Genomic DNA, 27,130 nt, shown 5'->3' with positions numbered 1-27,130 from the left:
AACAGAACACAGGGTCAGAACAAGACATGGAGTCAGACCGGTCATTTATAAATTCAAACCTGATATTCAAATGAAATCCAAAACACCATCCTACAGTTTACCAGACAGGCCAGTGAACAAGGATGGGCCTTATTTAGACAGGTCACTCTCAGAGATCAGGGGGTCCAGTCAGTTTCATGAGGTAAGGAGGCCACCTGTTGCAAGAGGGCCAAGGAGGCCAGAAAGTCTTAGGCTCAAGGGGCACCAGGTCAGTCTCGAGGTCAGGCACTAGAGGAATCCATGGGTAAAGCACCAGGATGGGGAATGTTCAGCTTCCCCCGATGAAGCTTCTTTTACTGGTTCTCCAGAACACTTGGGGTCCCCAAGTGGATACAGGGTCAAGTCCCCTCAGGCTGGACTGACAGGCCTGGCTCCATGGGAGGCTCAGGGGAGGCAGAAGGGAGCTGAGAGGACTGCGATCATTCAGGGTAGTGCAGGCAAAGGCTGACTCACTTCACCCGGTGTCTGAAGGCTGTTGAGACAGCTAACAACGGCAGGAGGGAAGAAAGTCAATGTGACGGTGGTCCACCAGGCTCATGGGCACCAGACATGTCCTCAGTGTGCCTTTGCATGACTAATCTAGAGCTTGGGGGAGAAGAACCCACAGGCCACCAAAGGCCAGAGTGAAAATAGTGGTAAGGGCAAGCAGACAGACACAGGTCCACTAGTGGCGCTTAGCACAAGCACTGGCTGGTGGTGGACTCAAGTAGAAGCACAGAAAACACATGGCCCTTTTCCCAATTCTTGCAGCGAGCAATGGACAGTGACGACTCCAGAAGGCTACTCCAATGCTACCCTGGTCTGCTTGGCCTTTCTTAGGACAGTGAGCCCAAAAGGCTTATTAGCCAAGAGTCTAGAAAAGGTCCATGAGGGACGATTAAGGGAGGAATCAAATGTTCTTGGGCAGGATGAGCACAAGCAACTGGGACAACACATGAGCAAAGGCAATGAATTATACTTATTTTATTACATATAAAAATGAAATAAAACTTAAAAGGAAACAAAACAAAATAGAAGAGCAAGAACATGCTTTTCTTTCTGTTTCATTTCCAAGCAGTACAATGAAATTATAGTTGTACAATCATAGAACAAAGGGCCTGAGCACAAAGCTTATGGTAGCGGCTGGTCTTGGTTACTCAGGAAACTCAGGCACGTGCCTTCCCTGGGCCCTTGAGGTGAAGGCGCTGGTGCCCGTATTTTAGGGTGGACTCTTATTTAATCGCGTTAAGAATGCAAAACCACCTGTCGAACTGCTCTAAGAGCTTCTGCCAGCAGTGTTTCCAGGACCCCCTCTCAGAAGTGCTTTGGGAATCCCTGTCCTCCGAGGTGGTGTGGAACCATCTTCCTCATCTCACCGAAAGCCCAGCAAGACACACGCCTCTGCAGGAACCTCTGCCTGGCCGTTACCCTGGTGGGCAGCAGGGAGGACATGGTGGTATGCACTTCATAGTCCTTTACTTCCCAGTGCAGAGCCCACAGGGTTCTCCAGGTCCTCTTTCATGCCTCCCAGTCATGTGAAGACAAGGACTACGCTGGACCAGGGGCAGGAGATGATTTGTGCAAGACAAGGTGAGGTGTGTGTGCCCCTCGAAAACAGGAGCCTGAAATGGGAAAGCTTCAGCCCATCCACTCTCACTCCACCCCCAGGCATTGTGCCTGCTCCAGCTTTGCTCTCAGACAGTGGCTGTTGGTGCAGGAGGTTCCCTTGGCTGTTCTAAGAACAGGACTTTGTGAACTTAGCAGGTGTCAGTCCTGGGCCGGAAGTTGGAGGGGTGACTGAACTGCTTAGCTGACTCTTACCAAAGGCTTTACGACTTCCACTATGCCCACAACCAGAGAGGTTCAGATGGGACAGTGACAGAGGACAGGTTCAAGTCAGGAGTGGCTGGCCTCTTGTCACCTGCCATCTATCTGACACTTGCCCCTGGGTCTTGTGCTCCCCAGAAGCAGAGACTGGGAGCAAGTGTGGAGGCAGTGGCAGGCAGGGCTATAGGGCCTCGGATAAGGGAGCAGAAGTGGTCTGGGAAGGCTGTCGTCTGGGCCTGCCACAGGGCAGCAGGCACTCAGCGGGTGGTATGTAGGGATGAAGCACAACTGAGGGTAAGGGTTGCACAAGAGCCCTATAGTGCACCCCAGTCTCTGCTGGGTCAGGAAAGGGGAGCCAAGGAGCTTGCTGCATCCACTGAAGGGAAGGAAGGTCTGGCACCTTTGACGGAGGCTACATGGCTATGGAAGGAGTGGAAAGGCCTTCTGCAGAGACAGTGAATCCAACAGCTAGGCCCAGGATGGGCAACATGCAAAACAAGCCAAAGCTAGCTAATATTTGTGGGCTGTGCAGTTTATTAAATACGGAGCGGCATTACAACATATTAGTTCACTCCTGCTGCAGCTTACTTCGTTCTAAGGACGAGACAGTGCACAAATCCATCCCTGACACTGCCTTTTGGACGCCCAGTCAATTCTGATTGGCTCGATCATGGGTCATTCTGGGCAGGAAACGAGCATTTAACAGAACACAGGACTTTCTTGAGTGACCAACCATGCGTACATGTGGACTTGAGCATGGATGCAGCCATGGTGGTGCTCACCTGAGACACAGTGTCACCACTGGCTGTGCATGTATTGTACCAGGGCAGTGTGCCACTCACATGCACTCACAACCCACTGCACCATGAGTGCCTCCTGTCCCACATCCCAACCCAGCACTTCACTAGACACTAACCTATGTGGGAGATGGCTACTGACAGGCTTCGCAGAACATGGGTGGAGCTGTCAGCTGTAGTAGCTGCTGTCCTGGAAACGAGATGGACCATTCCTGGGTGTTGCTTTCTCCTGGGACTTGATGAGGTCAGTGATGGCAGATAGCACAGCACAGTCCCTAGACTCTGTATCCTTCCAATCCACAGGGTGGGGATTCTCTATCTTCTCCCGCAGAAGGGCATCCAGCTCCTTCCTCAGTTCCTATGGGGAGAAGCACATACTCACACAATGTACCCAACAGGACAGAGAAAAGACTCAGTAAGACGAAGATTCCGCAAAGGCAACAACATGGAAGAGTGAAATGTCTGGTGAGCAAGGAAATGATTCTGAGTAAATAGAAGACCTGAAATTTAGAGGCCAGAGAAATAGTAAGCATGTGGTCAGCCCAGGTTTGAACCCCAGCAGCTTACATGGGTATGGCAAGCACAACCAAGAGTGATTACAGAGCCAGGTCAAGCCCTGAGCACTCCCAGGTGTGGTCCAAAAATGAACTCATAGAAAGTTCTAGAACTTAAAAAAAGAAAAGATTTTGGAAAACAAATTCATTCTTCAGCCCTATTCCCTGTGATCAATAGACAGAGAAGAATTTCCAGTTTTCACACCTGAAGAAAAGAACAAGGCAACGTGTGTGCAAGGACAGATATTTATGTGTGGTCATGCTCCCTGTGTGGATAGTCATGTGAGTACTCATTCACTCACCTTGACGAGATGTGCGATTCTTGCTGGAGACTGGAAGACAATCCACTGATCCACAGCAATGGTCTCCTGCTCCTTGTCTTTCTGGATGGAAATGTCACCCCCAAAGAACAAAAGGCAGTATGGGGAAACTTCTGTGCAATCATACAAATAGATCTAGGAGAGATCAAACAGTGTGCAGGTGTCAGGCTCGCACACTCACACCCCAGCCCAAGGCCAAACAGCATCATGCCGAGAATATTACTTTAAAGCAGCTTTTCTCGTAATTTAGGACATAGGCGGTACCTATTTTTGTTTCAATTCAAACAACTAAACTGTTATTAAAGAAAGTATTTCTAACACGTCAGAACCAAAACCCTAAAGATGGTGAAATGTCTCTTATCTACAGAAGGGTTTGCAGAGTCCTACTAACTCTTCCATACACTAGCACTTAGAAGATGCTATTCTCGGCAGAGCACATTTAATTGCATCACCTGGTCCAAAGCACTGACCTACAGAAACCCTCATAAAAACACCTGAAAGCGACAGTTACTCGTTTCAGGAGGTGCTAACTGAGTGGCAGGCGCTGTCCGAGGCGAGGAGCCTGAGGACCCGTCACTCACACTGCTCGTCCGCATCTTCAAATGGTAGATGAGCCAGTTGTAGTGGAAGTCCATCTGCTCCACGTTCACAGACTTGGGGTGGATAGCGACAAGGCCGTCTGATTCGGTGTATACTTTCACCCTTCCAAAAGTTTAAAGGGAGTTTGTTAAGAATAAAGGCCACAGTGATAGCACAGTGGGTAGGATGTTTGCCTTGCATGCAGCTGACCAGGTTCAATCACCAGCATCCCATATGGTTCCCCAAGCCCGCCCAGGAGTAATTTCTGAATGCAGAGTCAAGAATAAGCCTTCAGTGCCGTTGGGTATGATCACAAAACAAAAACCAAACAAAAAGAATGAATAATTCTGGGATATTCTGAGCTAACGCTAGAATCTAAAGACTCTGAGAGCAGTGACCAAATAGAAAGTTAGATTCATGGTAGGAATTATATGTATTTATATGTTCACATTCATATGAATATATAACTATATTCAAGGAAACAACAGAACTTTATTTTAATCAAACATGAAAAAGTATCAGGTAAGAATACTCTAAATTAGTCACCATAGTACTGATGGGGATAGATCCCATGCATGGCACTGATGGAGAGTCACCCTTCATGGCTATGATTTAGAGGCTCAGCAGGTCACTCATCTACAAATATCTACATATGTAAGAACAGTTTGGTTATAAAACTATTTTACTCTGCTTATACTTGAAACCTGTGTCTAGTTTTTGTGGAACCACGGACAGCCCAGCCAACACAACAAGTCTAACCATGGCTGAAGGGTCCTCGGAAGCACTGAGGTAGATGACGTCCACTCACCCTGCCCCAGACAGCAATATCTGAGGACAAAACCTCTGGGCACAGGCAGTTCAGCCTCTTAGCCCGGAAGTTCTGTGCATCCCACATCTACTCCCCGAAATTCCAGCAGTAGGGCCATGTACAATCAACACAGTTCCAGCACTGACTGACAGACTGAAAGCTGTGTGTTCCCAAGGTACAGGTACTCCCTGTCCTTGCAGCAAAGGTACCATTCCTCAGGATTCTTCACTGCATAGCAAGGCACTGACCAGCTAGGTCCACCTTAGCAGGCGGACTGTTTGGTTCAGTGTGGCCATGGAGCTCTCACATGCTGGAATCAGCCTACGTACAAGTGTTTCCATACCACCACTATCACCACCAATGGCCACATTCTCAAATGGAGCCTGACTCCAGCCTACCCTGGCACAGAGGACAGGAAAGTCTTTAATCACCACGGCATGTTCCCTTTATCCCGGGGGTAGAGACTTTAGCAGAAGCTACAGTTGAAGGACGTCCTTATAGCCTAGGCCCTGAACCACACACTCCACCCTCAGTCTCCTTTCCTCAGCAGCAGCCACACATGCCTCAAAGACGTGTTCCTGGCTGCCACCTGCTCTAACCCAGATCTCACAGCTTCTGTGATCCTCAGCTGTGTGAGGTGGTTGTCTCTGTCACTTCACTGCCAAGCCGAGGATGGTCTGCAGCATGGCATCCTTATTGGAGTACCACACAACAGGCCAGCAGAAACCAGTTTCCCAGAGCTCTGTGCTCTGTGCTGGCTATGCAAACACAGTCTCCAGAAAAGGTCAGAATTCCTTCCAGGGATAGTTTTTAGCAAAAGCTTCCCTTAGGGATCCTGGCCAATGGCTAGGTTGGTGATTCTGCCACACAAGTATCATCAGTTAGCCTTCAAGAAGGCACAGGTCCACCCAGGGGACCAGAAGGTCGCAGCCCCCTAAGTGTCTCTCTACACTGGAACATGTCCACCAGGCAGAGACGCACATAGGTAACAGCTCCACCAGACTCTCAAGCACACCACAGCTTATTCTGGCCACTGCCTCCTAAAATTAACAACCTTCTGAGAGAAGAAATACAGAACAAGGGTAAGGTATGGCCCTGCCCATAGCTGAATCAGGTCCTATTCATGGCACCAGAGTCCCCCAAGCAGAACTGAATGTAGCTAACTCCTGCTCCAGCCTGTAAGATATATCCCTTCCCCCAAAGCCCTATGTTAATCCCTCCTGGATGGTTGGACCTGCCCACACCTGAAATGGGCAGGTGATTTTGAATAAAGAATAAGAGAATCTACCTGGGGGAGGGGGGAGGTAGGGGAAAAAAAAAAAAGAGAGAAAGCCAGAGAAGCAGCAGCAAGAGGAAGCTGCTTGGAAAAAGGCTTAACATAGAGGTCATGTGAGGAAATACACATGGTGGATAGGGCCATAGAATAAATGGAGCTGTCTCTGATGAAACTTTTAACTGACTACTTGTGATTATTTCTCCATAGTTATCTTGTGTCTTCAGATTTGCTGGCTGAAGGACCTAGAAGTGCCATGTTGAGGGAGGCCACACCCAACCCAAGGACTTTAGACTTTATATTTTATATTAAATCAATACCCACCCTCCCCACTAATCCCAATAAAAGAAGAAAAGAGCCAGAGCACAGTGCTCAGCTTTAATGCAGCCACTGCTCTTTCTGGCACTGCCACTCAGCAGCTCTCCACCCTCCTCAGGGGCTGGGCCCAGGGCCTGGGAACCTTACCCTAGGGATGGAGAAAAACGAGAAAATGGGCAAACGCAAACAATGAAGTACAAGAAAGGCTCAGATTCTGAAAGCTTAAGACAAATAAAAATACTCCAGGGTAATCTTCAATGCTTACGTTTTTCGTTTTTTCCCAGAGTTTAGTCGAATTTTAGCAACTTTGGGATATAAACCAGCACAGATCACAGCTTTGATTATCTTCTCGTTATCTATTGGGGCAGAAAAATAAGTCAAAACGCAGATTGGGGGCTGGAGAGATAGCACAGCGGTAAGGCGTTTGCCTTGCATGCGGAAGGTTGCTGGTTCAAATCCCAGCATCCCATATAGTCCCCTGAGCCTGAGCATAGAGCCAGGAATAACCCCTGAGCATTGCTGGGTGTGACCCCCCCCCCAAAAACAAACAAACAAAAAAAAACCACGCAGATTTAAGTGACCACAAGCAAGCAGAGGCCAAATACAAAATATTTACTTCACCTGAATTTATGTTTGATTTTGGATCTTTTGGATTTCTGCTGCTCACGAACCCAGCTCCTAGGAGATGCTCGGTGAACTGTGTCTTCATGTTGTGCAGCATCTAGGGACAGGAAAAACGTGAGGCAACAGGCAGCCTCAGGCTTCTACTGCTTAGAGCTGCTGATTCACAAAAGAGGGATGGGTGGAAACTTCCAGTGGTCAGGTGGTCCCCCCAGGTCTATCAGCCCATCCTTTCTGCTCTCCATGCCTTTCCATCCCTGGGATACTATTGGCAGGACCAAGCACTGAAGTCTAAGAACCATTCCATTGTGAAAAGACCAGTGAAATTTTCCACATAAGCCAGAGGAGAGCAGGGCATTGCTGACCTGAGCACACAACTTGTTCCACAGGCCACAAATGCTCCTGCTTTGTTTCTTCTGGATAGAGAAAGGGGTAGGGACAGTCCCAGTGAACCAGTTCTGAGCGGACTGGCAGAGCAGAACCAGGCAGCTGCTGTTTCCTCAGGATCTCAGCAGAGGTGCCAGGCAGAAGAGCTACATGTAGTTCTCAGCCTCTCAGGCTCTGAGAGCCTCCCGCTTCTCCTAGACCAGGTCCTTCCTGCTCTGACCTCATACTGTTCTGTTCCCCCTCAGGCTGGGACCCCAGTGCTGTTGCTCTGGCCTGTAACTGCTCCACCCCCAATAACCTTCCCTTTCTTCCAGAGTCGCTCAGGATTGCCCTTTCTGGCTTTCCTCACTAATTCCCAGGTGCTCCTGCTGACCACATGCTCTGACGAAGTCTCCAGGCAAACAGTGGCAGCACAGAACCTCCTGTAGCATGTGTCAGCCTGGGGAGCCTGGTTAGGTGTCCTGAGCAGGTCTGACAGTCTACTGTGGTAGCAGAGAGGACACAGCCATGTGACTGCAGCCTCACTAGGATTTTGGCCTCCTCCTGGCCGGGTCCACAGTCCCATACCTGCAGAGTGTTGGAAGACAGGAAGTATTCCCAGCAATAGTCCTTCTCAGAACGGAAACCTCGGCGCCTGGCTTCTTCCCAGCCCTGTGGACAAAGAAATTAAGACTATTCCTACTGCTCACTGGTCTGTCCGTGCTCTGCTGGTGGCTCAAACTGAGATGGTAGATGAGCCCCTGTACTGAACCCCTCCTCCTGGCTGTGTGGTCCTCTCTAAACAAGCACAGTGCAGTTTCATGTCCTTTTACAGAAGGTCCTAGCAGTCTGGCCTCCAGGCCCACATGCTCTGCTCACCCCAAATCACCCTCTCAGCTGAGGCATCTGCTCTGTGATAGCCTGGACGGAGGGAGCAAAAGTGTCTGTACCTCGAATGCATTCACAACAGTCAGGTGGTCACTTTTTGTGTCCTTTGCCAACTCCTTTCTCCTTGCATCGGCGATCTTTTCTTTTCCCTTTCGAACAGAGAAAGGCGACATGACACCCTGCACTACACAACAGAGAAGGAAGTGCCTTGCCCCAGGACATATGCTTGTGTGGCCCTTCCTCACCAATGGAATGACAAAAGGGTCCTTGAAGCTGAGGCTGGCAGCGATGGTGAGTACAGGGTCTAGACAGCAGAACAAAGCTCCAAAAAGAATCATCTTCCCAATGTGTGGCTCCACAGGTAACCGGGCCAGGTGCACCCCCAGGGGTGTCAGCTCTTGCTCTTTGTCTAGAGCGGTCTGTAAGGAAGGAAAGCCATGTGAGCTGCACCTGGGCAGGCCTGGCATGCTAGTTGCGCCACTGGCGTGCCATCAGTAACAAAACTTGTCACTGTTTGGTAAAGGCCAAGCTTCTGATAACTGAAAACATTTTTTTTCCTCAATGGAACACAAAAATTAGCAACAATGATGAGCTAGCTTGCATGTTCAGAAAATCCAGGGGAAATTTTATATAAAAAATACACTTACCAGTTCAATCAGATGCCTGATGGCAAGTGACACTGCCTCATTGGATGGCGGATCCATTAGTCTGCCCAGAAAGTCTGCAATACCTCCGAGCTTTAAGATCTAGGGAGAAGATCACAGTGAAGACATGCTCAGGACTGCCTCATAGTTCATACAGAGTAGCATGCAGCATCCGAGTTTCAGGTCTTTCACAAAGTTCAAGTCTGACTTTGAGTCAGGCTGTACTAGTGAGAAAACTAGCTGGTGAATTGCTCAACAAACAAGCTGTTCGGCAACCACCTTCAACAGAAGGCGAATTCAGAGTGAGCAGGGCTGCCAAGGAGCTCCCTTGGCATGCATGCAGTCCTTGGGAGAAGGGGCTCCTGACAGGGCGGCAGCTGCATGAAGGATGCCACAGGCCCCAGGCCCTACTGAGACTAGTGGAAACAGGCCACTGATGCAGCAACACCAATTTGTCAGGGTGGAAGCTGGGACTAGGTTGCAGAAAAACACAGGAGCAAAGCCTGCCCTCAGCACACCTAGGGGAGTTTCCAGCACACCAATGGGTAGCAAGAGGCATGGCTTCCCAGGGTGCTGCCTGAGCACTGAGGTGGGAGTAGGCTTCAGTCCTGGGCACACCTTGATCTGCAGGCAGAGCTCCTCCAGAGGGGTTCTGAGAATCTCTGGCAGCTGGTAGTCATCCAGCAGGCTTGCTCGGAGGCCATTGTACAGGTGATAGCAGTGGCCGGGCTGGACCCTGAGAGAACCAGCAGTGGTGACAGGTCAGACTGAGGCAAACGCAGCAGAAAAAGGGGCTCACTTCTTCTGTGACACACACAGCAAGGAACCTACTCCTTATTTCTTTACCCATTCCTCTACCCTCCTCCTCATGTCTGCAGTGACTTAATCTCACCACCAATGTTCTGGGCCCCCATTTTACCCGTGTGGCCGATTCACACATCTGATGGCTCAGCCTGACTCAGTACTGGACACCAAGTTCTCTCAAAGGACCCCATCTACTACTCTACTCTACTGGATCACGACAGTCCTACTCCAACAATGTCAGGGTCTTGTGTGTGCTGAGAGCACTCTGAACCAAGCAGCACAGCACATCATGCTTGGAGGACAAGAGGGTTAGGACAGGTTCCCCTCAGCCTGATAGAAACTAAAATGCAGGGACCAGTGGGAACTACTGTCCATATGAAGAACTAAGCCCATCAGGAAATGAAGCAGACACCCCAATATGATGCCCTAACTGATGTCCTTAACTATTCCAGACTCAGAGCCAAGCTCCCAGATCTGAGGTTAGGCATGACCCCTCATCTGTGAAGGTTTTATCAGACTGGACGCTGTGGTCAGAGGCCTGCCTAGATCTTTAGTCAGGCTGGTTCTCACTAGCAGAGGTGCCTTAGAAAATGCAACAAGATAACACTAAACAACACAACTAGTCTGAGTGAACTAAGCCTAGTTAATGAAATTAAGCAAACTGATTTAGAGGTAGAAAACCCTAATAGTGAACAAATGGAAGTTTTCCCCAAGAATAAGGACTAAAATGGCTTTTCCATGTAAAAATGTGCCAGAGCCAGAGAGCCAGTTTGGCAGCTCACATGGAGACTATTCCTTCAGGAACCTGGGGCCAAGAGCACTGGCAGGAGGAGGAGGAACTGAGCTGCACGAGGAACCTTGAGCACTTCTGTGTTCCCCAGAATGAAGCAGTGGAAAGGAAACAGTGGCAGCATGCTCAGAACCACTGCAGGTTACTTTGAGAGAAGCAGCAGCAGCCCAGGCAGGGGTCAGTCTCAGATAGTGTGTGCTCACCTGCCAGCACGGCCTTTCCTCTGTTTAGCGTTGGCGTTACTGACCCACTCTGCAGACATGATGCTAATGTTGTTCTGGGTGTCAAAGTGCGTCTCCTTGATCTTCCCACCATCAATGACATAAACAACATCATCTATGGTGATACTGCAGTGAAAACGCAGGGATAATATATACTACTCCACATGTTGCAAGCTCATAGCAAGCACACAGGGAATGGTAAATCATGCAAAAGTTGTGACTTTACCAGCACACAGAAACAATCCCTGAGCATGTATAACTGAGCATGATCTCTGAAGCTCTCATGGACGATGAACACAACACATATACACACACAGCTGCAGTTACGAATGGATGCGCACACGCGCGCACACACACACAGCTGCAGTTTTATTGCTCTGCCTACAATAGAATGGGGGGTGTCCAGGAGGGGCTGTCTGCTACTGTCCTGCACCACCCCCAGGGCTACATAGTGACATTATATGCAGCAGACATCAGTCCAAAGCAGTCCAATGACCTGGGTCCCTAGAACTGGCCATTCGGTTGGGGATAAAGAACTACTGAATAGGGCCCGGAGAGATAGCACAGCGGCCTTTGCCTTGCAGCAGCTCATCCAGAACCAAAGGTGGTTGGTTCGAATCCCAGTGTCCCATATGGTCCCCTGTGCCTGCCAGGAGCTATTTCTGAGCAGACAGCCAGGAGTAACCCCTGAGCAACACTGGGTGTGGCCCAAAAACCAAAAACCAAAAAAAAAAAAACAAAAAACTACTGAACAGGCTCTCTTTCAGAGGCTGGAGCAATAGAACAGCAGGGAGAGCACTTGCACATGTCTGACCCTGGTTTGATCACTGACACCCCATAAGGTTCCCTAAGACCCACCAGGCCTGATTCCTGAGTGCAGAATCAGAATAAGTTGTGAGCACTACTAGGTGAGATCCCCAGACAATAACAAAAAGGCCAATAAAACGAGGCTGTCTGCAACAAAAGCCTGAACATTAGCACAGGCCAGGAGAAAGCTTGGATGGCTGTGCATGAAGCTTGGCACAGAAGGCCTGGGTCTATTAGGTGGAATTAGGTCTATTAGTGGAATCCTGAAATTGCAAAGCAGTCCCCAACCATGTCAGATGTGGCCCCAGAAGCAGCTCAGTGTTTGACTGTACAAGAGCACAAGCTTATCATTAAGTGGACAAAGGCATGTACTGGCAGGCAGGCAGGATCAACGTTTATTACCTCGTCTCTGCAATGTTGGTCGCAATGACAATTTTCCGAACACCAGGAGGAGTTTTTTTAAACACCTGTAGGGAAAGACCCATCAGAATCCCTGCGGAACATGTTTCTTCACTGAGGGAGTGGCACTTAAAATTGACCAGCTCATCTTAGTCTGTGCTCTGAGACCAGTACCAGGCCCCATCAAGGCTCATATCATGTCATTTAGGACAGATATGTCCATCATCAACCCAAGGAAACCTCCCAGATGCCAGAATCTTATTATTAACCAGTGTCCAAGTAAAATAGGTTCATCTGGATTTATGCAATGTCTTCAACAGAAAGTGGAGGAAAACTGGAGTTTAAAGGTGAGAAAAATAAATTTCAGCACCTAGAACAAAGCTGCTTTGCCTTCCTTAGACCTAGTCTCCAACCTGTGCCCATCCTGTGGCTGAGTCCTACTGCTATACCATGAATCTCTATGTATACAAATTTCACCTGAGATCCTCTTGAAGTATCTTGATCCCCAGATATGAAATAATGGACTAGAGGGTACTGTGCAGACTCCCCCAACATCAGTGTTGCCTGTGACGCTAGCAGACAGCAGCATGATGCCACCCCAAGGCCATAAACTCCTGCTGTCAATGGTAATACCAACTCACTCTGCCCTGAGAAATGTGGCCATCACAGGACTCACAGCCCCACTGGCTAATGCTCGAAAGCACGGTACCCGCCAACCCCCTGCCAGCTATGCCAGAGTGAAAGAATCAGTGGTCATGTGAGACACTCTCACTTCTCATCCATATCATGGTCTCAGCTGAGAATAAAGGGGTTCTGTCAGACATGCAGATCCTAGCAGGGGTCCAGGAACAAATTCTGGGCTGGACCCTGAATGTGGAGGTGGAGAGTGAAGTGAGAGTGGGAGATGGGGAGAGTGGATCCATTTATTCTCCTCAACAATAACAAGCATTCCAATAGAGAAAGTCTACAGGATCAGAACTTTCCAATCACCACATATCCTCCATAAGAAAATCCATCTTAGAAAATAGACTGTTAAAAAAAAAAAAAAAAGAAAGAAAGAAACTAGACTGCTGAATCAAAAATCTCTAATATTTGGGCTTGAGAAATATTCAATCACTGGCATCCCATAAGTTTCCGAGCCCACCAAGACTGAGTCCTCAAGTAAGAAATAACAATAAACTCTCCACATTTAGCAAGATTAGCAGTTGCACTACCTGGTGGGATTGTGTGATCAGTGCTCACACCTTTGTATTTTATTCAAAAATCCCAATGAGTCATTGATGAAGCCATTCTTAAACTTGACCTTAATGTTGACAAAGCTTGTCTGATATGAAAATCACCCTGAATTCAAGCCAGGCCTAGCCTAAAGACTTGCCTGCAGGGTTCTCAGATGAAAACATTTTAAAATATGAATTAGAATGAAAATTTGCCTTGAAAACTAAAGCAATATAAGCACCTCTTAAAGCCTTTCTCAGTTTGAGTCAATTTAGTACCTACCTGGGTCTGGTTAACTGTAGGCATCAGTGAATGTAAAGGGATAATAAGAAACTTATCTGAAAAGCAGAAACAAAAAGAAGGTTAAGATGAAAAAGATGCAAACTCCAATATAAGACAATGATGCTCAACTATGGAATTCCTGACTAACATAAAACGAATTCTCAAAGGGGTCAGAGAAATAATACTCTGGGTAGGACACTTGCTTTGCACATGGGTTCAATCCCCAGCATTCTATATCGGCCAAGAGTTATTCCTGAACGCAGGGCCAAGAGTAACTCCTAAGCACTACCAGGTATGGCCCAAAACCCCCCCGAAAGCAGCAAAACCTTCAAAATGACTTTTAGTCTTCCAAATGCCAGAGTTATTAGGTCAGAGTACTCACATCTCCTTTAAGGAACCTTCTAAGTAGCTATCAATGAAAATAAACACAAGATTTTCCTAACCCGCCCACAGCACACCTCCCCGGTACATTTCTCTCTCTCTCTCTCTGTGTGTGTGTGTGTGTGTGTGTGTGTGTGTGTGTGTGTGTGTGTGTGTGTGTGTGTGTGTGTGTGTGTGTGTGAGAGAGAGAGAGAGAGAGAGAGAGAGACCTTTCTCAGTGGGTAGGGGTGTGTGTTTACACAAACATACACATTTACAATTAAAATCAAAGGTTATTTAGTGTTATATGAGGGGGAAAAGCAGCCATTGAGTCATTTCACAGTGTTCAGCTCTACATGTCAGTTGTGACAACTGTCTCCACAGAAACATGCTCTAGCAAGCAGGGGGGATATGGTACCTCAGTCTGGGAAACCAGATAGAAACAAAAGCCCCAGTCAAAGAGTACAGGGTCTCCATTATCAAGAATGCCTCGAGGCATTCCAGGAGATCAAACAAAATGATAGATCTTTCCTACTTTAGCTGACATAATCCTAGCAAAAATATCCAGTCTAGGAAGGTGTCCAAAGCGCTTCAAGAGTAAAAGGGTGCATTTGCTGCCATGCCAAGGGTTCCACAGAGGTCTGGGTCACAGGGAGACCTGCACATCTCAGTGCTGGCTCTAACTTCTCTCTTGTCCAGTGGATAAAGCATCCTGGAGAACCAGCAGCCCAAGCCCAGGCTGCCTGTCTGGGCTCACCAGGCTCAGACCACTGGCACACTCCATAATGGCTGTCAGCAATACACTACCTGGGAGAAGGAAGCTGCTCACTGACTCAAGTACCGCTGCACATGGCAATAGGGTTCTACATTACCTGATTTAAACATCACTTGTGACATCAACAGGTCATGTAAAGTGCTGATATTGTCCCAGCCAGGCAGAAAGACCAATATTGCACCATCCTGTTGGGAAACAGCTGTTAACAATGCCCTGGGCACCCAAGTCTCTGGTAACACAGAAAGTCAGAGCACTCACTGTAACTAAAGATCAAACTCTCTTCACAGAAACAGCATTTAGAATCTCCTTCTCTATATTTGTGCAGTGTTTGGGGGACCACATGAAGTACTGGGGATAAAACTCAGGTAGGTCATGCACAAGTTTTTCCTCCCAATAATTACATATTTTGGTATATTGATCTACTTATTTCTGGTATCAAAAATTGCTTCCAGGGCCAGAGCAGTGGCGCAGCAGTAGGGCGTTTGCCTTGCACGCAGCTGACCTAGGACGGACCTTGGTTCGATCCCCTGGGTTACCATATAGTCCCCCAAACCAGGAGCGATTTTTGAGCGCATAGCCAGGAGAAACCCTAGCGTCACCGGGTGTAGCCCACCCCCCCCCCCAAAAACCCAGACAAACAAAAACAAATTCTCCCATAGGTTATTTCTACAGGCAGCTACTTAAATTATTTTTCACCTTTTTGTGGCCCCCACTATCTTCTGGTGGTAGGAAACCAACTAACCTCTTCTTCCAAAACAATGTATCGAATCAGTTCAGAGATCAAGTTCAGATCAACTTTCTCATCATCCATCATTTCCAGAACCCCGACTGTACTTGGAGAATATCTTGCCAGAGAGAGAGACAGAGAGAAAGAGAGAGTCACCATCAAACACACGAAGCTGAGCCCAAGCTCAGGTGAGCCTCATGTACAGCTGTGGGTCTGGCCTTGAGAGAATTATTGGGAAGTGAAGGCTCAGAGACCAATCTACAGCCAAAGCCCAACCCTCACCTTGGCTCATTGCACAATCCTCGCAACTTTTTAATTTTTCTTTTGTTGAAAGTTGGGTGTGACCATTACTATGAGATTCTTTTTTAAAAAGACTGTTGGTATTACTTAAAAATAACTTATTACTAAACAGACTTTGATGCAAGACAAGGGTTCATGAAATGTTTGTGAATAACAGAACAGTCCAAATCGATGCAAATTAATTCTTCATGACAACTGAGTAAAGTTTTCTGATCTGAAACAGAATAAACATGAGTCCTAATCTGTGCCTCAAGCAGGAATATCCCAGTTAAGCAGCCTTGGGCTGTGGGGGCATCAGAGACTCAAGCTGATGTGCCATCCAGGCTCTATGCTACAGCTCTGCCCTCCTTAGCACTGATCCCAGAGGACATAGCTCCTTCCTTATTTGACAGCATCTCTCCACATCATCTGGTGTACTGGGACCCCAGTACCCAGAAAGTTGGTAACATAGTGCCATGTGATACCAGTTACATTGTGGACACAGCTACTTCTGTAGCTACCCATGAGAGTCCCACTCATTTGTACAAATGTGCAGCTCTGCAGGGTGTCCAGGAATGATTCACTGTTTCTTCTTTCAGGGGCACAATGGCCTGATGCTGTCACAATCCAAAAGGCTGTTTTGGAGCATCAATGGCTTGGCCAGCGTAGGCAGAGAAGAGTTTCACCATTGTGGGAGCTGCCTGCCCATTGGCTCCCCTTGTCCCAGAACTCTCCACTGGTGGAGGGCTCAGCACCAAGCACTGAAGGGTTTTAAGTGCTCACATCCCAGTTCAGAAATACCAATTAACACATCATGGGTCACTGTTCACTCTACCTCTAAATGGGGCAGCTACTGCACGAGTATAAAATCAGGATGCAAGGATTAGAGGTGTAATGCCAGGGTAATGAAATAGAGGAATGCCTCCACTGTAATCACACATACAGCATGCGAGATCAACTCACTTTTTCTCCAATTCTTTCAGGTAGCTGGGCCAGCGCTCTCTGTACAGGGCTTCCTTCTCTTCCTTTTCCTGTCTGTGAACATGCCCTTGCATGAAGCCCCTCTTAGATTGGGATCTGTGCTCCTTCTGCTTGGGGATGTATCTGAAATACAGACACTTCAGCAGCGTCACTCCTGAGAAAATCATCTCTGACTTTTTTTTTTTAAGGTTTGGAAGTGAAGCTAAAGCCCAATGGGCAACATCAGCAATAGAGTCAGCAAGGACGGACCTTGGAAGGACCTGAGCCCAAGGCTCTGCACCAGGACCAGACCAGATATCAGCATCCAAAATGTTCTAGACAAAAGCTGATGAGCTGATGAGCTGCTGAGGAAGACAGCCAAGGACTACACTGGTCTGTCCTAGTTCTCCTGAGCCAGAGCTGGGCCAAGAAGAGCCCTTATAAAAGGTGGATGGTGCCCCTAGTAGACAGAAGCAGCAATAAGCAGGATGGCCCGGCCAGTAAAGCTGAGCTGAACATGCTGGAGATTGTGGAGGCTGGTGCTACCCAGCAAAACATGGGCATCTTGAGACTGTTCATACACATGCAGGGCCATGTGTGACTGCCTTAAAGTTGCATCACACACTTGGACCACACTGCTGTCATTCACAGATACACCCAAATTGGAGTGACTGGGGGCGGGAGGTAACTGGCCATGGAGTGGGAGAGGTACACCCCTCTCTGTATCCGTCTGCAGACTTGATGTTCTTCACTGACAGTTCTGGAGAAGCCCATCCGGCCCCTTTATAGGTGACCAGTGGTCAGATTGTAACTGGCAGATGGATGGTTCTGCCCTCAACACACACTGCCTATGTGAGCGTCACGTGCCTCTGGATGCTGAGCTATCCCATGACTGCTCTCACCTGCCCTAAGCTCCAGGTTTCTTGATGACAAGCAGCTTAATAAAGCTAGATGCACTTTGGCTTGGGGGAAAAGGACTTCGAGTAAAGCTTTTAAAGAAGAGTTTGTGTTCTGTTAAACACCCACTTTCTGGAGATGTCATGAGCGAGCATCATGCCTGACACTTCAGACAAAGCTGTTCCCTCCACACACCCCAGAATAGTTTTCACCTTCTCTCAGGCTTGCTCTAGAACAGGTTAGAACAGACAGAAAACAACGAGGTCTCTGAAGGCTCTATGAGAAGCTACAGAAAGGGGGACCCTGCCCAAGCCCTGGCCTGGCACAGGACTGCAAGTAAATGAATGGAGCCCCATGGTGCAATCTTAGTAGAAATCGCAGAGGACTAAAAATGACCGTTTGTCAGGACAAGGAAAGATTACAGGAAGATGATGACCTGATCCCCTCATTTCTTTTGTTCCTCAGAACTACTTACCTTATTTTTTCAATGATGTCCTCCAAAAGATACTCAACCACTGGAAAGGTGAAACCTGGGATGTGGATCATTGGACAATTACCTGTCATTGAGAGCAGGCATGAAGTCAGAGGCAGAAAACCAGCTCCAGAATGTCTAGGTGGCCCAACCCTGCTGGACCTGTCTGCTGGGTGAACCTTCCCAGGCTATGTCAGACAAATGCAATCCTGTCTGTAGGTTCAAGCCTCTGGGAATGACTAGTTCAGAGCACACCCACCTGCCTCCATTATGCACCACAGTCTCTAAGTCTCTCACCGAAATATTCAGAGAACTTCTCAGCATTCAGTGTTGCACTCATCAGAACCACCTTCAGGTCAGGCCGGAACACGAGCAGATCTTTAATGACTGTCATTAGCACATCAGACTGCAGGTTCCGCTCATGGATCTCATCCAGCACTACGTGGCTGACACTGGCTAGTCGCCTGTGGGGGAGCCCACCACATCAGTGTAGTCCCTGGCCACACCTGCCCTATTGTGTAGGGGCCCCAGGACCAGAAGAACAGACTCACGGATCTGACTGGAGCCACTGGAGGATGATCCCTGTGGTGCAGTACAGGATGGAGCCCTGCTTCCGGGGCAGCCGGCTGCAGAGACAGGCGTTAGAGGGAAGGGCTGCTGTGCTAACACAGCCTTGGGAAACACCTCGCTCCTGCCCTGAAATGAGGGTGCTGCCTTCTGTTCTGGCTCCTTAGGGTGCCACCCCCTTAGTGCTGAGAGTCACAGGAGGAGTCAATGTGGCCTCCACTTCTGCTTGGTGACAGCGGTGGGAGCCTGGAGAGTGCTGCAGAAGAATATGTGTGGTGCTAGGGTGCAAACAGGGCGGTTGGTGGCCAAGACACTACTCTGGAGTCAGGAAGTAGCACCCCAGCAGCTCTGGTCACTGCTTCAAGTCAGCAGCTGACCCCCACGGGCTGAAGAATGGACGAATATAGGGCTTAGAAGTGTGGATGCCCATACCCCTCACCTCTGCAGGCGAATCTGGTAGCCCGTGCTATTGCCACCTCCACAGGATTCTGCACGTTCTGCAGCCACCCTCTCTGCAACCTGGTGAGAATCCAGAATTTGTGACAAAGGTCATTTCCTCAAGTAGACACCTTCTCCAAACATAGCATAAATGCTTGGGAAGCCCAAAGCCTCACTTGTCTTATATGAAAAGGGAAAGATCAGCACTGGCAAAGGAACCACGTCCCTATGCACTTCTCAGTTTTGCTTTTCAGTTCTATGAAGGCCCTGGAGGCCAAATCCTCTCTCTAGGACTCTTTAAAGGCCTTCTTCTAACTTTCATTACTCTGCACCTTGCCTTTTCTAAAATAATGAGAAAAATCATGGCCTAAACTTTCAAAACTTAAACTACACACTTTTTAAATTTCAAGTTTTCAGGGGGCCCTTCCAAAAAGTAGCCTGAAGTTCACTCCCACCAATAAAAAGCTTGAGGCGGCTCAGAGCTCAGGCCTGCAATGCAGCAGGGTTAAGATAGAAAGGCATTCGGTGCCAGGGATCATCTTCAGGGCCTCCACGAAAGTGTGTGTGTGATGTGTCATGAAACATGTTCCAGCCTTTGAGTTTCGATTGTCAGAGAACAAGGGCACTGACCAACAGGTAGAAGGTGGTGTATGCCCTGAAGGCCTGGCTAGTACTGCCTCATTTTTTTTTCCTCATGAAAAATACACTTATTGATGAACTGCATTAAAAATATTCTCCTGGGGCCAGAAAGATAGCATGGAGGTAAGGTGTTTGCCTTTCACGCAGAAGGTCATCGGTTTGAATCCCGGCGTCCCATATGGTCTCCTGTGCTTGCCAGGAGCAATTTCTGAGCATGGAGCCAGGAATAACCCCTGAGCACTGCCGGTGTGACCCAAAAACCAAAAAAAAAAAAAAAATTTCTTGGGGGCCGGAGAGATAGCATGGAGGTAGGCGTTTGCCTTCCATGCAGAAGGATGGTGGTTCAAATCCTGGCATCCCATATGGTCCCGAGTCTGCCAGGAGTGATTTCTGAGCATAGAGCCACAAGTAACCCATGAGTGCTGCTAGGTGTGACCCGAAAACCAAAAAAAAAAAAAAAAAAAAAAAAATTCAGAGGGGTGTTTGCCTTGCACGTGGCTGACCCAGGTTTGATCCATATAGTCCTCCACGCCTGCCAGGAGTAATTTCTGTGCACAGAACCAGAAGTAACCCAAGTGCCACATGGCATGGACCCAAAAAGAAAAAAAAAATCCAGATTATGCTGAAGAATATGTAGTACAGCATAGTGCATGTGCTTGCACTCAGCTGATCCAATCTCTGCACCAGAGTCCCCTTAGAATGATCCCTAAGCATAAAGCCAGGAGTAAACCCTGAGTTCCACCGAATATGGCCAAAAACACAAAAGCAAAAAAAAAAAAAAAAAAAACAAAGAAAAGCAAAAATGGGTCCTTTTCATTTATGCAGTTGTCTACTGCCAACTGCCAGGATTTCTCTTCAATTCCTGACTTCCCTCCCTCTATCCTGAGAGACACTCAGTCTTATACTCTTTCCTATGGAGGAAACTGGTTCACCCAGGCAGTGTGTCCACAGCAGCAGTGCCCACCCCAAAGAGGTAGCACTATGGACTCTGGCACAGGAACCTGGAAACACTACTCACTGAGATGGCACTGATCCTCCGGGGCTGGGTGCACACAATGCGGCACATGGATCCCTGGCCGCGCTCAATGTAGTCATCCAGGATGAACTGGGTGACCTGAGTGGTCTTGCCACAGCCCGTCTCGCCACTTATTACTGTGACCTGGTGGCCACTGATCAGATTCACCAGCTCCTGTTTCAGAGGGAAGAGCAGGGAAGGGTACCACGTGTTGACTCAAACAGCCACAGGTCAGACTTATAACAGATAGCTACCCGCTGTGCAGCTCTTAAGAGGCTCAAAGTGAATCAGTCCCGTACCTTAAAGGGACAGTGGAGATGTAGTTGAGTCTGTGACACAGCCTTGGTCTCAGTGGAATGATGCACTTAGATGGAAAAAGAATAACTTCCAGGTGGACAGAGGAAACTAGGGGCAGTAGGGATTTACATCATGGCTCAGAAATCAGGCTGTGTGTAGAACCAGTTTTATATTCGATTTTAGGGAGACAGTATAACAGGGAAGACTATGGAACTGGGTTTGATCCCCAGATCCCAATATGATTTCAAGCCCACCAGGAGTGATCCCTCAGCACAGAGCCAGAAGTAAGTCCTGAACATTGCCAGATGTGGCCCCAGATCAAAGAAAAAAAGAATAAGGAAGAGTATAGTTATATTAACCTTTCCTTTGAAATCAATGAAACAATTTTTAAACTAAATAGGCAAACTTCAAAAGTATCTGAACATATGCAAACATCAGTTTGCAAAATATCTTCAGCTCAGATAAATGCTAACAGTTTTAATATTTGCCATCTCCTACTATTGGGAGGGTAATGGGCTAGTAATACCTACAAAAAAAAAATCCATTCCAATGCCACCTTCAAAGCATTTCCATCTACACTATTCTGGTGTGTACCAGGTTTCTAGCTATTCCAGAGCTGGAAATGAACAGTTGGTGACCTGAGTGATAGGTGTATGACAGAGGTACAAGAGTGATAGCGGAGGCAGGGCTGTGCTAGGCACAGAGGGCCAAGGGGGAGAATGGGCTGTGCTGGGCATGGGACTGGCCACTGGGACTCAGCAGCACTTCAATTCTGGTGGACAGTTTTGCCTCAAAGTGAGAGTGAAACTATTGCCAAAGGATTTATTCAACTTAGAGATTATGTTTAAATATCTCAGCAAATGATCAGTGTACATTTATTTACCTTCCGCATCCTGAATGAAGGCAGCTTTTCTCTAAAACGCTGAAATTAAAAAAAGAAAATCAGTATTCATATGACTTCAGAAACTAAGTTGAAATGACTGTAGAATCTGTATATATCAAGCATAGGTTTCGAGCACTTTTAGAATCCTGCAGCACGTAGGTTGGTCATGACTTAAAATGCATCTAAAAAGGCCCCAACGATCACCCATTTTCCTTCTTTTGGGAAGCCTGGCAGCCATACCAGACCTACAAACTCAGTCACCATGTTCACATCGGGTCAATTCCATAGATCCACTCTTTTCTCGAATGAGATGTAAACCTATGAAAAATGAGTACAGCTGGGGCCAGAGTGATGGCACAGTGGTAGGGCATTTGCCTTGCACGCGGCTGACCCAGAATGGACCTGGGTTCGATCCTGGTGTCCCATATGGTGCCCCAAGCCAGGAGCAATTTCTGAGCGCATAGCCAAGAGTAACCCGAGCGTCACTGGGTGTGGCCCAAAAACAAAAATAAAACAAGAGTACAGCCATCATGCAGCAGAAAACTAGATATCTCAGGAGAGGCCAAGCACCTCTCCCACCAAAGTCAAACCTGCCATTATCCATCACCAAGAATCACTGTTTTGCTGATGGCCCTGCCTTAGCACATCTCTATAATTCTCTCTGGGGACAAAATTCTGACCAAACTTCAGGTACACATTTTTTTTTCTTTTTTTGGTTTGGTTGGCAGCACTCAAGAGGTTATTCCTGGCTCTGAACTCAGAAATTACTCCTGCCAAGCTTGGGAGGACCATATGGGTTGCCAGGGATTGAACCTGCAAGGTAAATGTCCTACTCATTGTGCTATAGCTCCAGTCCCATTGGTACACTGAGTTTTGGGTTGCTATGATTGAGAATTTTTGGAGTGAGGGCATGCCCCACAAAAGTTGCAGTATCACTCCAAAGCAGTGCTCCTGGGGATATGGGCTACCCCCCTCTCAAAACAAGGTGGTAAATCTTTCGTTACACCCATCTCTACAACAATATCACATATATGCCTTAAGTGTTGCTAGGAAAAGAACTGAAACTAGAACTGCATTTATCTTAAGTAAACACATCCCAGTGTGTGCTACCAGTGGAGAGTGGCTCCAACAACTTGTTCAAATCTTCCTGCATAACACAGAGCACTCTGGAGAAGTCCAGCTCCTGTCACGGTCCAACTAAAGCATCAGTGGTAAAGAATCTAGACATGTGCACTTTCATTCTTAGGGAGAGAGAAGGATATAACACATGATCTGGGAAAACCAACCCTAACCTGCATTTCTCTGAAGCCAACTAGAGTGATCTGAAAGTTAACTCCAGGAGTGCTGTGTGGCTGCTTTCGCTGGGACTGGAGCAGTGCATTTTCTTTTTGGGTTGTGCTGCGGGAACACAGCTGCCCTGTCCCGTCTCTCCACTGTAAATACACATACTCCACATCCTGCTTTCCATTACCTGCATCTCAATATACCGAAGATCTGTCTTCTTCTTTTGCAATTCTTCCAGCAACTGTTGGTCCAAGATTCCATCGGGTTCATTTTCTTGGCAGATATACTCGGAATCACGGTCTCTATATTGGTCCCGGATCTGAAAGGGACGTTTTTCTGGCTTCCCGGGTCTCTTGTCTTGGTTCTCAAGCTTCTTCTCTGAGGGTGGTTTGCTCTGGGCAGGAGCCTCGGTGCCATACCTAAATGAGCAGATGGGAGTGTGGAAAGGGTTGGTCAGAAGCACGTTCCAGAACCAGTGCATCGTTTCCTCGGAGTCAGCGGCGCTGGTTCATTTCCCCATGTAGTGCATGCACAACAGCACATGCAACCTGTCTTAACACACACAAACTGTAAGCCAGCTACAGGGCAGCTTGACCCATGCTATGGCCTCTTTCCTCCTGCATCTCTACTGTTCTCTCCAGCAGAGTCCTGGGACTCTGCCTGGCACAGGACAGTTTTAGGAAACAGGGTGACTACACTCAGAGAAGACTCCTCAGCTCCCCAGTAAATGAAACCCTGTCCTCAGGTGATGCACCTCCCATGCTGTCAGCCCCGTGCATTACCCATGATCCTCAGGTGAAAACCAGGAGATGTGTTCCTCAGTGCTGTCCTTCTCACTCTTAGCCTGCACTGAGTGCAACAGCTGCACGATCTGCTCCTCCCGGTGCTCGTCCATGTGTACTACAGCCCTCTGGGAGAAAGAGACATACAGTGAAATCAATATGACAGGGACTCCACACAGGGATCTAAGAGCATACACCTTCAAAGACCTCTTCTGAGTGAAAGCTATGTGGTCCAGAACAGCATGGGTTTAGGCCACACTCAGACTGTGGCCCCTAACCGCCCATCCTCATATTCATTAATATAGTGTTGCCCATCTTTGATTTTCAGACACTTGCACTGAGTTATTAAAACAACAGTCTGAACTGGAAGTACTGCTCAAGAAATATTCCGGGACAGTAAGTGGTGAGAAGCAGGCCAAGCTCTGAACCATGGGGAACCTGACTATGTACGTGCACAGGAGCAAAGTAAAATACCAACAATCACAGGTCAGTGCAGGGACTACAAACTAGAGAGCAGGAAGAAGGCTGTACAGTACAATGGGCCTTGGTGTGTGTGACAGACTGAAAAAAATAAAGGCTATGAGATCTTTGGGAGAATTCCAGAAGGCTTTTGTTGTTCATGTCTTTCAAAGTGGGTGACAGGGTTTGGGGCCTCACCTGGCAGTACTCAGAGAGCCCTTCTGGTGGGGCTGAGGGGACCATGTGGGGTGCTGAATATATGCATGCAGTACCCTATTCCTGTACTATCCCCTAGATTTTAGATAGCTATTGCACATGGAGCAGGTCCTGAGTTGGTATTTGCTCCAACTGGCATTTCTATCAAAAGCCTAAATATGTCCTGCCAGAATCGGGGGTGCTGAGATTCCACACCTGGCTCCAGCCCTCCTACAAGTCCCAGCATCTGGGCTGGAAAGACAACCACGGCTCAGGGTTGACACATTCCACTGTAGTAAGCTTTTCCGGATCTCCTCAAATACTCCTTCTGGGCCCAAGAGATCCAGGAGGTAGCAACAGATCGTCCACTCAGATTCTCATCCCTCTCCCCAACTTCTGCAACAACCATTCTTGGGCTCCTCTCAACATGTCACACCAGTGTTTCACAAAACAAAGCCCCAACAGAGACAACTCTTAGCATCTCCTGGCCAGCCTCTCCCACCCTCACCAAAAACACACAAAGCACCTGTCTGTGAAATAGTGAGTTCCCAGCTGGCAGGCAGAAAGCTGACCTAAGCCACAGGAGTTCATTGCACTGCAGGGTCCAGTGTCCCTCAGCAGCCACCAAAAGTAGTAACTGTCAGATCTTTTCCTCCACCCACATCACCCCCATCATGCACCAATGCAACCTCCTCACACAGCAAGTGCTGGCAGGCTCCTAGCCTATCTCGGGCGGAGGGGAGCAGCTGTCCGAGGTGCTGATGCCTGGGTGAAGGGTCAGACTTGGTCTGTACCTTTCACAAACCCTCCTTCCTCTGACTGCTCCTTCTTTGAGTCCTCTGCCTGAGCAGTCTTCCCAGACCCCTCAGTTTTCCCTCCTATACTGTGCAGTGCCTGGGGTACCAGAATTGCATGGGCCCTGGCCTCCCTGACTCCCTCCCTGGTCCAGGAGGGTGCTGGGAAGCCCACATGAAGGTCTCACCACCACAGTCCAGGAGGAAGCCGGAGCTGGCCTTGCTACCAGCTCCCCACCCTTATCCAGCAGGATACTAGGTTACTGCTGTGCCAAACTTAGAACTGTGGCTCCATCTCTCTGAGACCACACCAGACACCCCCTAAGCTCATCATTTGTCTGTGCAGCCAAATGCCTCAAAACTACTTCTCTGTCCCTGCCCAACCCAAGGTTCTCATAAAGTGATATCTTGTAGTCACTTCATAACCACCTTCATGACCCGATGTTCTGATTTAATCCAAACAGGTCCTGCAGGGCACTCATCAATTCTGGTAATGCTAGGGGAGGCAGGAAACAGGCCAGCAGGCACTCCAGGGTCGGTCCCTAAGGTCTAGCCCTTGACAAAGACAAACTCTCAGAACCAACAAACCAGGGCTGGAGTGCTAACAAAGTGGTAGGGCATTTGCCTTGCACGTGGCCGACCCGGGACCAACCCAGGTTCAATCCCCAAACATCCCATATGATCCTCGGAGCCTGCTAGGAACAGTTTTATGAGCGCAGAGGCAGGAGCAACCCGAGTGCCTGCAGGTGTGGCCCAAAAACCAAAACCTAAAGAACAAACCACACACCTGACCTCAGCGGTCGAGGAAGCCTGGGTTCGGCCCACCAAACAGCAATGGGAATAAACCCATAGTAACCTCTGAGCATCACTGGCTGTGGCCTCCAAACGGAAACTTAATCAAGGGCTCTCGAGGCTGGTAGAAGATCTTAGAGGCAAAGTCAGAGAAAGTCAAGGGGGCTGGCTTACTTTCCTAGCCCTGTAAGTTCCCCATGAAAGGATCAAGGAGCACCAGGTAAAGCGCAGCAGCGGAGATGGTGGGGTGTAGTAGGGCAGGCTGTGAGGTGTAGGACAAGACCGAAGGGTTTATACCGAGCACTGCACAAAACAAGGCGCCTGCCTCGCAATAACAGGTCTGGGGGCAAGAGCCACAGTGCCGCGGGTAAAGCACTTGAGTATGCAGCAGACCCGGGTTCAAGCTCGTGCATCACAGGATCCCCGATGTAGACCCGGAGTAAGCCTTGAGCTCTGGCTCCCAAAGCACAACTCGCGATAGGAAAAAGGGGGAAAGGCACAGACACCCCCTAAATCGGCCTTTAGTGCACCGGGCGGCCAACGCCCCCAAACCACACGTGGGGCCGGGAGCGGGCGGGCTCGGGGGCGGGCTCGGGGGCGGGCGGGTCGCCGCGAGGGGTGCGCCCGGGCTCCGCCCGCTCACCTCCCGCCGCTCGGCCTCCTTGTTCTTCTGGCCCTGCTTCTTGGCGTACCACAGGCCGATCTCGCGGCCCTTGAGATGCCCGGGGTGCCGGCCGCGCCCGCCGCGCCCCCCGCCGCCGCCGCCCCGGCCTGGCCCCCGGCCCCCGTCATAGCTGCCCCCGTAGCCGCCGGCCGAGTCGCGGGACCCGCCGCGGTCCCAGCTCGGCCGCTGCTCGTAGCTCATGGTCGGTCCACGCCGGGGCAGCCGCGGCCGTTGCAAATGGCGCCGGGGCCGGAAGCGGTTACGGCCGCTTCCGTCGACCGTGGGCGGGGCCACGGTGCGCTTCCGCTACGTCATCGATC

General features: G+C 48.8%; 1 protein-coding gene across 5 annotated transcripts; it reads right to left on the bottom strand.

Annotated features, from left to right (window-relative positions):
- Positions 1 to 1,226: 1,226 nt before the first annotated feature.
- DHX36 (DEAH-box helicase 36) lies at positions 1,227 to 27,011 on the bottom strand. 5 transcript variants are annotated; one of them, XR_007496776.1, is made up of 26 exons: positions 26,790 to 27,011; positions 23,907 to 24,034; positions 23,312 to 23,543; positions 21,841 to 21,879; positions 20,664 to 20,834; positions 19,008 to 19,087; positions 18,553 to 18,627; positions 18,299 to 18,465; positions 18,005 to 18,086; positions 16,636 to 16,776; positions 15,409 to 15,511; positions 14,764 to 14,851; positions 13,532 to 13,587; positions 12,038 to 12,102; positions 10,811 to 10,954; positions 9,632 to 9,749; positions 9,017 to 9,115; positions 8,615 to 8,788; positions 8,432 to 8,518; positions 8,070 to 8,153; positions 7,116 to 7,215; positions 6,760 to 6,850; positions 4,098 to 4,218; positions 3,499 to 3,651; positions 2,762 to 3,000; positions 1,227 to 1,640 (listed from the first exon to the last, which is right to left on the bottom strand). XR_007496776.1 is itself a non-coding variant. In XM_049775671.1 (25 exons), exons 1-25 carry the CDS (start codon positions 27,009 to 27,011, stop codon positions 2,812 to 2,814), a joined length of 3,009 nt encoding a protein of 1,002 aa, XP_049631628.1. In that variant the 3' UTR covers positions 2,662 to 2,811. The 5 variants fall into 5 exon arrangements, 2 of the variants coding, with proteins under 2 accessions (XP_049631628.1, XP_049631629.1); XR_007496777.1 differs by having other exon boundaries at positions 1,227 to 1,447; XR_007496775.1 differs by lacking the exon at positions 1,227 to 1,640 and adding an exon at positions 2,357 to 2,525.
- Between the last annotated feature and the right edge of the window lie 119 nt (positions 27,012 to 27,130).

This window comes from Suncus etruscus, chromosome 6 (genome assembly GCF_024139225.1).
Source record: "Suncus etruscus isolate mSunEtr1 chromosome 6, mSunEtr1.pri.cur, whole genome shotgun sequence".
Taxonomy (NCBI): domain Eukaryota; kingdom Metazoa; phylum Chordata; class Mammalia; order Eulipotyphla; family Soricidae; genus Suncus; species Suncus etruscus.
This window is presented reverse-complemented; position numbering and strand designations above follow the sequence as displayed.

What these genes read in the sequence shown, in the direction of transcription:
- DHX36 (XM_049775671.1), bottom strand. Translation starts at nt 27,011, where the DNA reads ATGAGCTACGAGCAGCGGCCGAGCTGGGACCGCGGCGGGTCCCGCGAC. An exon ending in CTACAGTTAACCAGACCCAG is followed by an intron (nt 12,103 to 13,531) that starts GTAGGTACTAAA and finishes CTTTCCCTACAG; the next exon opens with GTGTTTAAAAAAACTCCTCC. An exon ending in AAAATCAAACATAAATTCAG is followed by an intron (nt 6,851 to 7,115) that starts GTGAAGTAAATA and finishes CTGCCCCAATAG; the next exon opens with ATAACGAGAAGATAATCAAA.